The sequence below is a fragment of the Vitis vinifera genome, chromosome 7 (assembly GCF_030704535.1).
Source record: "Vitis vinifera cultivar Pinot Noir 40024 chromosome 7, ASM3070453v1".
NCBI classification, from domain to species: Eukaryota; Viridiplantae; Streptophyta; class Magnoliopsida; order Vitales; family Vitaceae; genus Vitis; species Vitis vinifera.
This window is the reverse complement of record NC_081811.1, coordinates 27444838-27462765: the sequence shown is the minus strand read 5'-3', so window position 1 is coordinate 27462765 and position 17928 is coordinate 27444838. Positions and strand designations below refer to the sequence as shown.

At 39.0% G+C, this 17928-nt stretch overlaps 2 protein-coding genes across 2 annotated transcripts; one reads left to right on the top strand and one right to left on the bottom strand.

Annotated features, from left to right (window-relative positions):
- Positions 1-4318: 4318 nt before the first annotated feature.
- On the top strand, positions 4319-6476 carry LOC100262755 (uncharacterized). The gene has a single exon (XM_002282469.5). The coding sequence runs from the start codon at positions 5042-5044 to the stop codon at positions 6233-6235; it is 1194 nt and encodes a 397-aa protein (XP_002282505.1). The 5' UTR covers positions 4319-5041; the 3' UTR covers positions 6236-6476.
- A 3181-nt stretch (positions 6477-9657) lies between these two features.
- On the bottom strand, positions 9658-17156 carry ZEP (zeaxanthin epoxidase). Its single transcript, NM_001281273.1, is given in 16 exon segments — positions 9658-9741; positions 9835-9919; positions 10012-10100; positions 10208-10262; positions 10595-10675; positions 10785-10849; positions 10989-11034; positions 11438-11541; positions 11642-11756; positions 12250-12341; positions 12718-12929; positions 13525-13640; positions 13809-13909; positions 14261-14335; positions 14512-14674; positions 16663-17156. Coding segments are annotated over 16 exon segments (1977 nt in total).
- Between the last annotated feature and the right edge of the window lie 772 nt (positions 17157-17928).

Genomic DNA, 17928 nt, shown 5'->3' with positions numbered 1-17928 from the left:
ATACCAGGCTCCAGATCCCAGAAGTTGGTGTCTTTCTCTGTGTAAATAGAAAATGTGGATTCTAATCGGCTCAGGTTGAACATGGTCGCAATGGAGGAGTATCATTTGTTGGGCCATTCTGGACCAACTGAGATACACCTTTGAAAACAAGCGCAACTCATCCACTGCCTAAAAAAAACAATCATATGAAATATGTTGGTCCATCTCTCCCCCTAATCCTTATCCCTATTCTTTATGGGAAGCCAAGATTTGATCACATACAATTGTCAAATCATCTGTGCTAGCAATATTGTTCCTTAGATTTTACTCCTCTCAACAGTCCCCACCACTTACCAACACTGATCAAGAGCTCCAAGGTCCCTCAGACAAGCTCTACAATTTTGCAAAGAGTTATTTTCCTTACAAGGCTAGGTATGGGCATTCATGCTATTCTCATTCAAGACTTCCTTTTGAAGCCATGAAGGCATCAAACCTGTGATGGTAATGAATCTAAGTTGCCTTACAGATCATAACTTCCTTTACATTGGCTGTCTTTTCATTGATCCCCTTTGCATCCCGTGCTCCACACGGGACTTGTTCTAAAGGAAAGTCAGTGAAAAAACTACTTGCTTTATTCTATCCTTGTCATATACACGAGTCTCATGGCATCAGAGAGATGCTCATATCTACCTTTACCCTCATATTCACACATACTTTTAGTCTCATACCTACCCACCCACCTACAGAGAGGAAGTAAGAAAAGAGAGAAAGAGAATGATCAAATGAAAAAGTATGAACACCACACGAGGAGAGGAGGGGCTTGTCTTTAGAACTCAGCTTTTATCATAATGGAATACCACACAGAAAAGGCTCTGATTAATTATCCTAAACCGAAAGAGCTTGGTTTTACAATGTGTACTTGAGAGGAATCATCCCCTTTAAATTGCTCTATCATTAACAAGCCTTTAAGAAAAGAATCCATGTCCATCAAATGCCTCATGGATCAACCCCCATTAATCTAATCCGTTTTAATAATTCTTTTCAACTTTTTTGAGTTTTTAAATAATCAAGGCAATGAATCCCCTATCCATTTCTCCAAAACCACCTGTGTATTAGGCTTTAACGGTCCATTATTCCTACAGAAAAAAAATGGTTTAGAAGGTTGCTGAGGCACATGGGTTGGTGTATCTAGCCATAGTTTTATATGCAATCTTTAGTACAAGAGCGTATAAAGTAAGATTATATTAGTGGGTGAGATCTCTACCCTACAAAATGATTTTATTCTTCTAAGCATGCGTTCCCATCTTTATAATCACTTAGATATTATATTATCACCAGACTCACCATTTGCCAATGCAAATTCTGCTCTCTCTTTTTTTTTTTGTCCCTGCAGTCAATTTAGGGTTAGATCTTCACCAAAAATATCATTTGATTCCTTGGTCTCTTGTCATGTTGACGTCAGGATTCACATGCATATGCGCGGTCTGCAGAAATTTGAATCACAAGAAGAAATGGTTAAGGAAGTGGATGGACTGGAGACAAGTTGTCTGAACCAAAAGTCATAAATGTGTATAAAATGGGCGGTTCCATGTTTTTGCTTGACCTAGTTTTGTTGTGTACCATTAGTACCATGTCAGCAGAGAATTGGGTTGTTTTATAGAAATATTCAAGTTAAAAGGGGTGAAGGGTCCAACTCTAATTTGATCGGATTGATACATTGGAACTAATTGAATTCTCTCCCAAGTGAAGATTAACCAAGTGTTTGATTTTTTATTTGGTGGCTTTTAGAGATTCCATGGATGGGACTGAGCACCAAAGCTATAGCTATAATCAATAATGTTCCACTAAAAATGACCTTTTATAGACCTCATTTCCCATTACACAAAAATAGTGTAGGTTTGGTTGCTTCCACAATTTGCCAAATGGAGATATCAAATCTGTCGCTTGAGACATCAGTTTTTTTGCTCATCATCCAGAGTTCTCCTCCAACCATCGATTGAAAGAGACCACATTAAGCTTAAGCCATACCTTAAGTGCCACCTAACCGAATTCATTACGAAAACTAGCAAATCATACAAGTGTCAGACAGTGTCCTCCTCCAATGCATCCGTGTAACGGAGACTGAGGGAGGAGTGATGGCTTGACTAATCAGCGTATAAGGGAACAGTTATGGGGGATTGAGGAAGACAAGCAGGCAGTGGTGGCCACTACAACCACTTGGGGAGTATCTAAGTGGTGATTTTCTTGGTCTGCATGGACCCCCACCTTGTTACTCTGTTCATGGACAGGACGATGGAATAGTCCAATTTCATACATTGGCAGCTTCTCTTTGGTTCCACATTTCCACAACCACAGGGTGACCTCTCCTAGACTTTTGTAGCCATCTATTGCGGGTTAGTGACCATGCAAAATTGGTCCATGCCTCACAAAAAGTCCTACAAAATCTAATCCCATCACCCCCTTCTCTGACCCAAGATGTTGAAATGGGGGTGCTTCCTTTGTAAGTTTTCTAAGCCTAGGGATCATCCATTTCAAACGCCTCTCTCTCTCTCTCTCTCTCTCTCTCTCTCTCTCTCTCTCTCTTGTAAATGAAGATGAGAACCTCTTTCATCTTGCAAATGGGAAATGGGTTTTGCAAGTTAATATAACAGGAACATGACAACATGCAGTATACAAACCCAAGAGTAAGAAAAAAAAAAAAACTTATAAATTAGAATCTACTTAGCAATCAAACGTTGACCACTTACCGACCAAATGATTATGAGTTTTTTAAACTACAAAAACCCCAACAATAATTAAGAAAAAATAGCAAGAATAATGTATTTTCTTGATCAGAAAACGAAATTCAAGGCCACCTCACATGCAAGCATCTTCTAATTCTAAGTCAATCTATCAAGCTGACCTCGCAACTCCCCCCAAAATCACATACAATTAAAAACTCCAAATTGTAATTTTTTTTGTCGTTCAATCAGTCCTTTGATCACATGAGAAGTTACCTTCTGTAGTATAACCTGAAAACGTTGAATTTATTTTCAAATTATTATGATATGAATGATGTTTGAGTGTTCCTTTCTCCAAAAAGGGGGAAAAACCCAATGCACCACTTTTTTTCATCAATATGCATTGTTCACTTGTGGGGGTTTTCCTATTAGAATAAACCCACAAGGTAGAGAAGTGTCTGATAAGTCAAAATAAAAGAAAAAACTGATGCTGACCGTTGAATCTTTTACCAATTAAAATTTTCTGGTACACTCCTTAAATGAGAAATGGTGCAGAGGTGGAGGTGGTGGTGGTGGTGTTTCACTTCTCTTTCATCCATTATTAAAAGGCCTTTGTTTTCTGGATTAGACCATAAATGGACTGTGAAAAGGGGCATTGAAATTTAACTGTCGGCCGTTGCCTGCTTTCACACGTTGTAGTCATGCCCTTGTTTTATACGCCTCCTCAGTCCTCACCGATCCAAATGTATCGCCCCCGATTTGGGATTTTACATGCCCACTTCTCTATTGTCACTTTTCCTAGGCTTCGTACCCTCACCCAATAGCGCTAAGTCTATCAAGAGTAAAATGGTAATTGACTTTTACTTTTAATTTTATAAGGAAAAGTTACACATTTATTGAATAGATAATCCAACCGTTGGATATGTACCGTTAAATAAAAATAACGAATCACGTTAAATGTTAATTATTTTGAATTTAAAATGATTCTTACTATTTTAAAACACAAATGTACAATATTAAAGAAATCCAAACTTATATGACTTTATAAATTTTTTCTTTTATCTCATATGAGATATCACAAATGTCTTTTTATAGAGATATAATATTTTTGTTATATCTCACGAGATTATGTGATATTATCTGATTGATAAATATTAAAAATATATGTGATATTATATGGTTGATAAATATTAAAAATAGCACTTTGAGATGGTAATCAAACCCAAAAATTCATGAAAACACATGTGATATACCACGTGCACCGATTAAACCCGGGACATAATATTTAGAGGAGAGAAAGTAGATTAGAATGTGTCATTATTTGCGATGTGACACTAATTTGGAGAGGTGGTGTTACTCACCACCTGGGTCGGATTGGTTGGAGGTGAGTAAAAGCCAAAGTGAGGTGGTGAATGTTATTAATTATGGTAGGAGAATGAATTTAACTTAATGCAGATTTTGGAGGTGGCATGGGAAATAATAAAAAGGAATTAATATGGTCTCCTCTTTAATTTACTTTCTAACCTTAATTCTTGTCCTCATGCTACAACCTGACGTGCCCCAATGTGCAGGCCTTGGCGGATAACTTTTAATTTTAGAGTAAGAACAGCAACAACAATAACATGATGGGATGTGGACATTGAAACCCAGCAGGCAAGCATGATCGGACAAGAAGCAGGCATCACCCCTCCGCCCTTTTCTTCGTTTCTATCTTCTTTGGAAACTCTCGCTTTATAAAGTAATTTCTCTTATAATAATAATAATTACAAAAGTTTCAACATTTATCGGATTTTGTGAGGATTAGGATTCTAACACAGCGCCACAGCGGTGAATGCCAATCATCAGTCGTCGGTCGCCTTAAACAAAGCTGCTTTATCCTCCAATAAAACCATGATCATGATTCCATGCCGGTGAACCGCTTTCCCCCTTTCATCTCATCCGTCCATCCAGGAAAAGGGAAGGGTGTGATTGGCTGGAACCCAAGGAGTATAATACAATATAAAAGGGAGCGGTTTGGCGTCCGCCTTCACCGCCGCTGTAATAAAAGAGCCGTTGCACAGTTACGGTGGGCACAAGTGTGGTTCTGGTGAATCAAGGAGGGTAATTAGGGAAATTGAAACACCCTTCATTTAAGCAACATATGGGAGTGGGTTCCACCATGGAGTAGCTATAAATGCTCTACTCTTTTCTTCGCAAACCTGATAAAAAAGATCACTCCCAGCTTCATCTTCCACTTTTTCTCTTTCTTTTGCTCTGTCACTCTCTGTAATCTAGAACTACTCTGAAAAGAATACGGACGAGGATTTCTCCGGCGACGGTGAGGGGTTTGGTTGGGAACCACCATGGTCGACGTCGACCGAAGGATGACCGGTCTGAACCCGGCCCATATAGCTGGTTTGCGGCGGCTCTCTGCTAGGGCGGCCGCTCCATCCACTGTCTCTACTGCGCTGCCGGTTCGGAACGGGCTTATTTCTTTCACGACGCTGGCTGATAAGGTCATCGCTCACCTGCAAAACTCTGGTATACAGGTTCAAGCCGGGCTGTCGGATGCGGAGTTTGCCCGCGCTGAGGCGGAATTTGGTTTCGCGTTTCCGCCGGATCTTAAGGCGGTTCTCTCCGCTGGGTTGCCGGTGGGACCTGGGTTTCCGGACTGGCGCGCTGCTGGGGCTCGTCTTCGGCTCCGGGCGTCGCTTGATCTGCCTATAGCTGCGATTTCGTTCCAAATTGCTCGCAACTCGCTCTGGTCCAAGTCTTGGGGTCCGAGACCCTCCGACCCGGAGAAGGCTTTGCGGATCGCGAGGAATGCTCTGAAGAGGGCGCCACTTTTGATACCCATCTTCAACCATTGCTACATTCCCTGCAATCCATCTTTAGCGGGAAACCCCATTTTCTTCGTGGATGAGAATCGGATCTTCTGCTGCGGTTTGGATCTATCTGATTTCTTCGAGCGCGAGTCTCTGTTTCAAAGCTCTGACCCGCAGGTTCTCAAGAAGCAAAGATCCGTTAGCGAAAAAACAGCCGGTTCTTCTTCGAATTTCTCTCGTAGAAGCCTAGATACCGGTGGCCTCGCCGGCGGGAGGACGCCCAGATGGGTGGAGTTTTGGAGCGATGCCGCCATTGATCGGAGGCGCAGAAACTCATCGTCCTCTTCGTCTTCGTCCCCGGAGCGCTTCTTCGACATGCCAAGGTCCGAAATCCCGAAATGGGTCGATGAGTACATCGAACAAATTGGGTCAGTCCTGAGAGAAGGCGGGTGGGACGAATCCGATATTGCAGAAATAGTAACCGTTTCGGCCTCCGGATTCTTCGAAGGGGAGATGGTTCTGTTGGATAACCAAGCCGTTCTCGACGCACTGCTTCTGAAAGCGGATCGGTTTTCAGACTCGCTCCGGAAAGCCGGGTGGAGCTCCGAAGAAGTATCGGATGCATTAGGGTTCGATTATCGACCGGAGAAAGAACGGAAACCGGCTAAGAAGTTAGCCCCAGAGCTCGTCGAGAGAATCGGAAAACTGGCTGAGTCGGTCTCCAGGTCATGAAACTGGAATCTGCGATTTTTTTTTTTTTTTCTCTTCCTGAATTTCAAAGCCTCGGGTTTGCTTTTCCCTCTTTTGGGTATAAACGAAAAAACAAAAGAAAAAGGAAAAAAAAAATCGGGAAACGCGCGGTGTACTATGAAAGGAACGCGTATAAAAAGATCAAAGAGTTGGAGAATATATTACTATTGTTATATTATAAATATTTTACTTAATTAATAAATAGTTAAATATTGGTCTCAAATTGGCTCCCATATTTATTTAATTTTCCCGATGGAGTATCTGTCTTAGCTAGGCTCGGGTTTCCAAATCAGCACCGCACGTGTACACCTTTTTGAATAAAAAGACGTTGGGCTGGGCCCCTCACCCGGAGCGAATCAAAACATAGCCCTGGTGCGCTGGTGTGGGACAAGTATCATGATGGTCGAAGCAAGCAACGAGAAACGGCGTCGTTTGCTACCCACCACCGTACATCCCAAACCAAAACGACGCGTTTTGTTTTTATATGGGTGTCGCCAGGGAAATGATTTGAGCGTGGAGGGTGGGGGAAATCGCATGAGAGAAAAACTACATCTAGTGATTTTGAAATAACAATGAAATGAGAGGAGGAGGAGAGACACTTCTTTTGAGGACACAAACTAAAACTAGATTTTGATTTACATTGAATTGCCTAATGGATATTTCCCCCGTCCTCGGAATTTGGGAAAGAAAATTGAAAATTCCCATTTCCCAGAGGAAACCTGTTAGCTTCTGAGAGGGCTTGGCTTTTGAGAGACAAAACAACGAGGTGGTGTGCGCGATGTTTGGGTTAGGGATGTGAAAGGTGGGAAAACGTCGTAGTTTTTGGGGAAAAAGGCCAAATGTGGAGGGGCCATGTGATGTGGGGTCGAGGGCAGGGCATTGGAGGGCGTGATCCGTACCATGAGATGAGAGATGAGATGGTTTGGGGGATGGATGTGGGGGTTTGTTCCCACTTCCCACTTCCCACATCGACACATCCTGGATCGTACGGAGGTGATGGGGGTGGGGTTTGGATCGGATCATCAAAATTTGAAATGCTGGGTTTTGGGGGTAAGCTGTTGCTTGCAACCATGGCTGTCTAGTCTCTAGTCTAAATGGCCTCTGATTCAAGGAATGGGGTCAATCTCCTAACTGCTGTGTTGGTATGGCTTGGACACAACTCCAAGGTAACTAATCTTGAAGATTACTTCTTTCCTTCAATTTTTAGAAATAGGTAAGAGCATATGAGATGAAGACATCACATTTCAATCCCCAAAGCACGTTTTTCAATTTGATCCTTATTCTAGTGAAGAATCGAAGACTTATTATGGAAGTCTAATGTTTATGAACTATCATGTTGCCATATCCCCATATCCCATCAAGAGGTAAAATCAAACTCCTACTTTCAAATATGGAATCTTTATATCATAATTGTTTCAATGAAAATTTAATAAAACATGAATCAACTTTCCACAAACTTCAAAAATACCTCCTATACAATGGAATCTCATCTCAAGCTTCCTTGTAAAATTACTTTAATGCCTCCCAAGAGCTCTTACTTTTAACATAAGAAAAAATAATTCTAACTTCTCATCCTCTCTTTTAACTTCTTCAATACCTTTCATACAAATTAATATCATTTATATACTATTTAAAGTCATTAATGCTATATTTGGTTTCGGTAAAATATTAAATTTGAAATATATATATATATAATTAATTAAAACAATTAAAATAAATTTAAAATAAGATATTAAAATAATTTATTGACTTAATTTTTTTTTATATCAGATTTTTAGAAGAAGGAAAGCTTATAAGCGTATTTGTTGGTGAAGAGTAAGATAATTGGAAATGTGAGTATAGTAGTTAGGTCGAGGGTATTGGAAACCAATAAATTTGTTGGTACTTGAGGTTGCTGAGGCATAATTAAATTGGAGAACCCACAAGCTTAAAACCATAATGTCGTCATAACTAGACTAGACATCCAGGGGAACACCAGTAGATGGGCCTCACCTTTGTCTTTACTAAAATTGGATACCATCATTCCACCCTCCACCACACTTATGTTCTTCACTTCTCCTATTTTCAGTTTTTGTCTCTATTATTTCTCCTTTTTGGATATGCATCACTTGTATTTACTCAATATGTGAATCAAAATCAAAAGTATGCTAAAATTATTTAAGTAACGGATTTTTCCACTTAAGACTTAAGACCACCCAAAAATGTATATACGGCTAAATAAGATTTTTCCATCGTTACCCCAATTTTATATTCAAATCCAATAAGTGTCTTTAAAACTTTCCATTTCGTAAATGAATAGAGAATAAAAACAAGAGAGAAGAAAGGTGAAAGCTTCCAAAGCCCACGTTACATGCTCCAACGGTCACTGCCACCACTACCTGGAAAGACCGTTGCGGTGGTCACGTGCCCCTCCACCGCCATTCACTCTCCTTCACGTGTCACCACCCGCAATTTTCTCCTGTCACTCCAGAACCAGGAATTGGAGGAAGGCCCCCCCACCCCCCTCCTATATATTCTATTAATAAAAAATGGCTATGGTATGGCATGGGCCTTGGCCCTTTTTACCACTTTTGGTGTCTGCAGGTCTCAAGACAGGCAGACCACTGTTTATAGATGAGGGTTATCGAATCTTGATAAATTTGTAATCCATGGTGGAGGTGTACCCATTGGATAAGGGTTGGGCTGGACTGCAATTTGATAGATGGGGTTTGGATAGAGACCTCAGCTTCGCATTAAGTGAGGAGATATCTTGGACCCTTGTGCCTGTTCATAGTCACATTATTGTAGGGCCAGCAGGTGGTGTTGCATTGTCAATGGACATTTTCAGGGTTTCTCTGTGTTTTAATGGAAGATGACTAATAATTCATTTCCTTGCTTGTTTGATGAGTATTGTGTTGAAACTTGAACGTGATTTGGGTTTGATATGGGTTCTGGGTTTTGCTTGTAATCATGGGCAATGCTCGAGCGTTGAAACAAGAGTTCTTGTGAAGCTCTGGTTTTTTAGTGGATGATAGATCATGGGGGCTTCTGGGAACATGTCCTGATCAGGTGCAGCGTCAGACCAGACCCATGATCAGTGGATAGGAACATATAGGCTCTTGGGCCAAGCTTGAAGGTGAACTAACACTTGGGCAAATTGACTGACCGAAGATTTTGAGTACTGTTAGGGTTGATTATGTTTTTTTACATTCATATAGTCTTGAAAAAGACAAATTGAGATTGGAAGTACCATCTCTAACTCAATGATTTTAATGGCTTTTTTTTTTCCCCTTGTGTAATAATGATGCTTTCTGCTTGGATGGCGATCCCTATATATTGTACATGCGGCAGCTCAGCATTGCTCCACTGCTCTAAACAATTGCTGTACAGACTGTGTAGCCGGAAAAATTACAAGCTGATGATCCTCAAACCGCCTGGAAGAGCTTGCTCTCTTCGTTCTTAGCTGCATTGTCTGGGGGAGTCCTCACCACCTTGACTCGAAATGAAGCCTGGACATTACTTGTAGGAGTTATATTTCCCAAACTCAGTAGACATACGATAGGATTGATGAGGTAGAAACTAGTTTAGGAATCATTACCCACCTTTTCAGAACCAAAATCAATCACTTCTGATGGATGGAATCGAGTAGGAAAATTTGGAGACACCCGTTGCCGCCTCCCCACATTACTGCACATTTTAAGGAAGTAAAATCTTGTAGGGAATATACTCTTTGTGAAAATCAACAGATTACGAAGCATATCATGTTCTCCGTTACTTACTCAGTGATCCAGGTACCATGTTCACTCTGCAAATCGGTTAGGAAAAAGGCACCATCCTTACAACTAATTCGAGCGTGCATTTTGGAAACCTGAGATAAGAAAACCATGGTTGGTTAACCCTGAAAACAGAAGTAGGAGAAGTGGGTTACTTCCTCATCAACAAAAGAAAGGAGAAGAAAACATCTTGCTAAATCACCTTGGGTGAAGGTATGACTGTTGATATTCCAGGAAAATCCGTATGGGACACACTCCTGCATCACAGTGATAAGCCAAAACTACTTCACATGAGGGGAAAATGAATGAACCAAAGGTACTATATAGTGGATGCCAATACAACAACACAATCTAGTGGGAAATTTAGGATATGATTCAATCTGTGATCCGAAAACAGAAAACTCCCCAGTCCCTTTGTGGCATGTAACAATGGACTAGAGTCAGATATTGAATATTCTGAATCTGTCACAAGTACCATGCCCTTTAGCCTGTTGTATATTACACCCAATTTGCACCATATAGTTTTCCTTGCAAATAAATAGATAGGTCAATAAATTGAAAGATGAAGAATTTACAGTTAAAAACATACCCGATTATGCAGGGTTTGTTCTCATCCTTACTCAAACAAATAGGTTGTAATCCACTCTCTCCTGATGGCAAAAGGAACCACCTACAAAATAAAAGGATTGACATGAGTGAACAAAATACTACACCAGATTTACATGACTAGGGAATACAAGAGGGATGACATTCACAGATTTTAGGCTCATTATACATACTCTCCACCAATAGCACGCTCCAGAGCATCATCATCTTCAAACCATCTCCGTAATTGATCACTTGCCTTCATCAATTATTCAACAGATATTAGGTTTCAGACCAGATCACAATTTAAAAAATTATCAGTAATACAAAGAATCATATGTGAAATGGTTTTAAAGTGACAATGCTGAATTCTTAGCAGGTAGCACTTAGCAACATACTTTATCTGAGAGTCTGCAAGATGGTGGCCTCCCTTCAAGTTTTGAACTGCAAAAGCCAATGTAATTTCTCATTAATAGATTGATGTTTGAGAACATATAACTGTGTCAAGAACATTTCCTTTTAGTGGAAACTCCATGACCTAGAGGTCTACCATGTTCTTTATGGAAATGCATGTAAAACTATAAAAGTATAAAAGTTTAAAAGTGCAACAAGTGCATCCTAGGGCTCACCATGAGATCCAGGAAGTTTTCAAATATTGAAGAAATTGAAAAAAACTGTATCAGCAGTATCATGAAATTTCTAATATGTCATAAGCTTTGAAATACATTAAAATAGTTTAAATGCAATACGATCTAAAACTATGATTCTAATAAATAGTCGTAAGATTCTCCATGATGAAAATATAGAGAGAAAATCAATATAAGAGCTAAAAGAAACTAAGATTTACCTGTTACCACCTAGGACCCAACTCAGCATTAAAGGCATTGCTATGTCAATAAAAAATCTCCCACCAACTCTCCCAGGATGTGGGATCCTGAGTTTTGTCAAAAACTGCAAGATCAGGGGTATAAGCCATCATCAGTATGCACACATAACTCCCATGGAAATATCAATTCTAGTTTATTTGTTTGCCATCATAAAAAATACCTACCGACAATGGACCAAGTCCTACACCCAAATAAGCCTTGTAAGTTGAAGCCATAATTGCAGCCATTCTTGCCATTCCATGGATAACGGCAACTCGTATTCTTCTAGCCTTCTCATAGCTGTGGGAAATAAAAACCAGAAGCTGTGAGTCACCTGACTGAGTAAATAATAAATAATTCAATCAAAACCTGAAGGAAACACATTTATGGTTGCTTAAGGTTTCTACTGCATACTGATATAAAACATGTACAGATGTAATGTATTACAAGTTGGAACGCTATTCAGAAAGTTGCCACAACAGGCGATCCAGGGTGAAAAATGAAGAAACAAACAACCAAAACCCTTTACATTTTTAAGTCACACTTGTTCTCCTGGACCTATTAATTAACTCAATGGCACAAATCTCTGGTCTGGAATTCATAATTACAACTCATCAAATGATACATGTGTCAAATGTCCTCCCAAGCTTTAAGTGCACTATTCTTCTGGCCACCTCCCAATTATTTCCTAAATTTTCTTTCCGTTCTCAAGTTGTTTAATTCTCGAGTGATTAAGAAGTATCAACCCTGACACATACTTTTCTTTTGGACTATTTAAGTGAATTATAGTTACCTCTTTAGGCAAGAAACAACATCAATAGGAGTCCCTGATTTGATGCTTTGTTCCCAGGCTTTATCAAGTTCCATTGCAAGCTGATAGCTATCCTGTAAGAGTGAAGTAAATAGTTAAAAAAGGATTTATCATTATTGAAGTGGTTTGAATTGAATCATTTGGTCTTGATCATAATCTCTATTTAAAAAAGGAATATTCATTAAGTTCCTGAGACAACTAAACAGTTAAAAATGAGAACTATAAGCATGTTAAAAATATATGACAAAGAAGTTTCTACATGAAAATTATGAAACAAGGAAAAAAATATTCGATGTATAAAATTCAGGAATAAATAAATAAAAAAGGCTTGTTATGTCATATGATCTTTGCTGCTGCAAAAAATTAGCATAAAATGTTCCAATTCATGGGGTGTTCCTCCTTGAAGGGGATAAAAAAGGTATTGTTGGCAGAATACAGCACAAGGCATACCTCAATCGCCATGCATCCCCCTTGACCCATATTTGGTTGCATGGCATGGACTGAATCCCCAAGCAAGGTTACACGGCCCCTTCCCCAAGTAAAGGTGGGTGTCCGGTCATATATGTCACGTCGAAGAATTGCTTCTTCATCCGTGGCAAGTATGAGATCAATTACATTATCACACCAGCCACCAAATATTTTAAGCAACCTTTCCTTCTTACCTGCCAAAAAGTAATTTAGATAACATTAGATATACATAAGAATGTCATCTGCAACTATTTGGGGATGGTTACAAGAAGGTTTTTCTGATACCAGCTATTCTACTAGGGTCAAATCCTCTGTTAAAGTGTGCATTTTTAAAGTCTAAAAGATGGACAATTGTAGCAACACAATCATCAAGGGAAGAAATAGTTTGTTTAATTATCCATTTTCTGCAAGCAAGTCCTTATCTATAGTACCATCTCTCTGGTATAATCACCATGTAGCAAGCATCTGTGCTTAGAATCAATTTTATAATCACGTATTCCTATGTCTTGTTAACTTTTCCATTACCTTGGAACTATATTCACTTCAGTTAGTTGATTTCTTCCATCTTGTAGCTTAATTACTTTGTATTTAGTAGATGCAATCATATTTCATATTCTAAGAGGCATTCTAGTTGCTTCTGAGTCAGAAATATATACCGTTCTCAATGGTATTCCAAGATGTTTACTGGGAATTATAATCTATTTTTGTGGACACTATAGTCATTTAATAGAATTTCCAGCAGAATATACTCATACTGAAACTACAAAGTTCATGCATAAGAGTGTCTACCTTCAGGACCATCAACACCACCAGCTGGTTCATTGTAAAATGCATACCACTGCATTTTTCCTGCACCCACATCTGAAGACACGAAGTATTGTTTGTGTCCCAAAAATACCCGGTACCTTCAAAAGATAAGTTCAAATTAGCATGTTCTTCATGCAGTCTGATTAGATAAAAGACAGAAAATAAAGTTCTGTTTGGTCCAAATACGGAAAAAATATCTTACAGCATAGAGAAGTCGAAGAAGATGGAAAAGCTGAAATGTAAGAGAAAATCAAAATATAACATACCCAACAGAGTCAATATCAGCAGGCACAAAATCTGCAATGCCAGTGTAGCAAGTGTAGCCTGAGTATGTGGCTTCCTTAGGCCCAAACAAACTCTTTCTCACCTATTCACCAGGGGAAAAACCATGATCTAAAATGTTAAGATGGAGGAAATTTACAATACAGTATCAAAGGCATATATTGCATATGCATATTTCTTCTGTTTTAGCCATGTGCATTTTACCTACTAATTGTGGCAACTGGGTGATAGAATTTGTTAAAAATTAAGAAGGAGAAAGAAAAATGATATACCAAATTTTATTGGCCATTTGGTCAAATCAGGCACAAGATAGCTTTTCCCATGAACTGAAATGTCCCAGCCCCCTTCATGCATGTGATGTGTATAATGCGTTTTTATTGCTAAGTAAAAGAATCTATTAAACAGACTGAGGTACATACAGGTTCAAATATAATACCTTTGACCATATTCCATCAGCACCGATAAGAAGATCACCTTCATAACGTTGTCCATTCTCAAGGATGACAGTAACCTAAACTTGATAGATCAAGAGCACAAAAGAATAGAATATCAAATTCAAACATACAGCCAAGACAATCAAATGATATTCACCATCTTAAACCAGGATTAACTTATAACTAAAAAAGAAAGAAAGAAAGAAAGAAAGAAAGTAAACATGCACCATCATCTAGCTTAACAGCAGATTACCTTATTTCCATCATCTTCAAAATCAACAACATTACTGCCATTCATAATGATATCTTCCCCTACTGCACGAGCCAGGATTTGCTGCAAAGTCATTCGGCTAATAACTCTGGTGACAGGAAGCCCCCGTTCTGCCGCAGGAGTGAATGTATCAAACTTGACATACCTGATACTCAACTATGCATCAGTTTGTGCGACTAGACATTTATAAGCTGAAATTCTTAGAGAAGGCAGCTAGAAACAACAATTGTTTATGAAGCGATTCTGAAAACTCAAACTAAGAGTATATTTTTATCCTTTTTCTTCAAATACACTGTGATTTGCAAAGTTTGGCCTCTTCATAACCTGATTGCTTTTCTGACTAATCTTAAGATAGCCAGCATGAGCATTTCTGTATGCTTAGGAGCACAGGTGAATTTCCAATGAGAGGCTGACATGCATTTCATGTGTTATATTTGTTCAAAAAGCAAACTGGAACCATTTGTGAGCCTGTCCACTTGAGCAGACTAAGCAGCAAACATGCTAAACCATAAAGTGCTTCCCCTCTTCAGTATACTATAAATATTTTGCAGCCAGAATAAAATTATAAAATGAAAAATCTATAAAAAAAATTTACAATGCTTGCAAGTGTTGTTACTTCTAGAGAGTTTGTTCATAAATCTTAAAAGCAATTCTAGGAACTTCCCCTTCTAGGTGAAAGTACCAGGCAGTATCCAAGCAGTCAGAATACACTACCCTATCGCTCTTAGACAAACAAGTGCCCTTGAGACCCTTCCTAGCTTCTATCTTCTAACTCCTCAAACACCTGAATTGAGACCCTTAGGAGTTTTTCCAAACAAAGCAAATTGTTCAGCTTGACCAAGCCAAATTGATATCCTCCTAAGACCAAAAAATCTCAGCATCTGAACCAGAAAGGCTATGAAAGTCTGGTGATAAAACTAGCCACTGAATTTTCTTCCCAAGGAGTGACCACTACCAACAGCACAGATACTCTGCCTTCTTCAACAAACCAGGCTAAACAGAAATCCCCGGGAATTAAACTACTTTTCTACCTTGCAAAATCATTCCCAAAATTTAAAAATTCCCAGGGAGTCCTTTAACTCCTTTGGTTAGGGCCATGTCCCTTTCTAATGTAAAATTTTGTCCTTTTTTGGCATTAAAAAAAAAAAAAAAAGACATTTAAATTTGTAAGACACCCATTCAACCAAAAAATAACTTCAACTGCTACAAGAGCATGAAGCTGTAATCCTGGGTGATGCCTCTCTACCTTTGAATCATCCAATTAGACCTCAATTTATACATTTTATTTTCCAAGTTTGTTTAAATAACAATTTCGTAATAATAACTCTCACCTTGACACAAGCCTCATGTAATACCTCTTATGGTGGTATTGGGTTTGTCCACAACCTCCATCTACAGTGCAGGATGGCAGTTGGTACTTTGTGCCGTATCCCTGAACCATTAGTGACTAGATAGGTTTTCTTACATTGTCATCCTTCAACAATTTACTCCAAATGAATTCTATCACGTTAAACCCAGTATATCTTGAGTTCACTCCAGTCCCAACAGATGACTTAAGCCAAAAACACATTGGATGTAACTCCCAAAATAGCTTTCTCTGATAGAACTATCACCGAGTTGTATGCTTTCAGCTACCACCTTATTTGGTGAATTTGTAATCACTTTTCAGTCAAGATGACTATTAAAGTCAGCTTACCGCCACCAATGAACCCCAGGGCGTAAGTTAGCTTTCCTAGGCTTTGCTAAAATTCACATACTGTTTTCTATTTTCATTCTAACTTTTAAGTCTTAAAACACAATTGACCAGACCAAATTCACATTTAGATGCAGAGTCAGTCCTACTAAAAAAATTTTTTAGAATATATACTGTCGCTAGTTATGGTTCAAGCATCCTCAATATCTACAACTAGACTTCACTAAATCATTGTTTTAAAGCATCCCCAAATCCATTCGGTCACTTTATGATGCCTTTCTGAGTCATAATTCTTCATCAACAACCCAAAAAAACTGTTGTCAGTTCTTTTAAAAGAGTGATTCAAGAATCGAGGAACGATAAATCAAATATATAGAAATTCATAGGAAAGGAAAGGAAAGAAAAAACGCCCATTGAAAAGCAAAGTGAAAAGAACTTACCAATCACCAGAAACCCCATCAACCAGCCCATTAATCCGGTCACCAGTGATGCAGCCAGCCCTCATAACCTCCTCAGCAACCTCCATATCAACAGCTTCCAAAGCCGCCAATGCATTACTCTGTATCTGAATTGGACCCCTGTACTGACCCTCTCCCCTAATTGCACTCATGTCTTTCTCAAACACCACCACATCAAAACCCTTCTTCTTCGCTGCCAGCGCCAAAACCAGCCCACCAATCCCACCTCCGGCCACAAGTATCCGAACCTTCTTACTCGGCAGCGACGGCGCCGGCGGCGCTGGTGTGGCTTCAGCCAAAGTAGCTTTGACCTGTGCCACCCTCTTCTTTTGCCCACATGGGTTGCTTCTGAAGTAGTGCTTATAGTTGATAGAGTGGCCGAACTCTTCAAAGGAGTCTTTCGAAATTGGAATTGGGATGTGGGTTCTTGAGAAAATCGAAGGCTGCACTGAACTATAAAACACTGCTGAAGCCATTCTTGTGTGGAGAAAATGATGAAAGGAAACAAAAGGGACCTCTATTCTTTTGTTCTATTTTCCCGAGTGAAGAAATGCTGAGAACAAATACATGGAAGAGGGATGGAGAGAGAAATAGTGGGTGTGGGGTAATCTGAATTTTCAGCCAATCCATGAATTTTAAGCCAATCCATGAATTTTAAGGTTCAGAAATTATATGGTGCTCTAATTCTGGAGATTCCGAAGGCCATGTGGCACTCTTCTGTTGGCCCACGGAAAATTAAAATATCCCACAGATGTTGATGCTTCTGTGGCCGTTATGCTTTAACATTTTAAAAATCACGAGCCAATCGAAGTTCAACTCGTCCTGTAATAGCGTTGAAACCTCTCATAAAGTCTTATCATCACATCTCTAGAATAGTAAACGATCATGAAATGACTGTAATGTAACCATTTTCTTACAAAGTTAGGAACTGCCTAACTGGACAAAATATTGATAGAAGTGCAAGAGAAAATCTTATTTGGAATTGAATGAATGGAAATTGTTACACCTTCAACTCCTAAATGGTTAGGTAATAAACCTACCATTATAAGCACTCAAGGACTTAGAACACCCAAAAAAAAAAGGAACTGATAGAGATTCCATTTTTTTTTCTTTTTTAAAAATGATAACTTTCTCCACTTTTAATTAAAATTTAAAATAATTTTAAAAAACAAATCCAAACATGACCCAAAAATTGTAAACATAGATGATGTTCTAACCCAAATATTTTTCATTTAACTCACTGGAATC

Excerpts from the sequence above, each read along its gene's own strand:
- LOC100262755 (XM_002282469.5), top strand. The coding sequence starts at position 5,042 with ATGGTCGACGTCGACCGAAGGATGACCGGTCTGAACCCGGCCCATATA.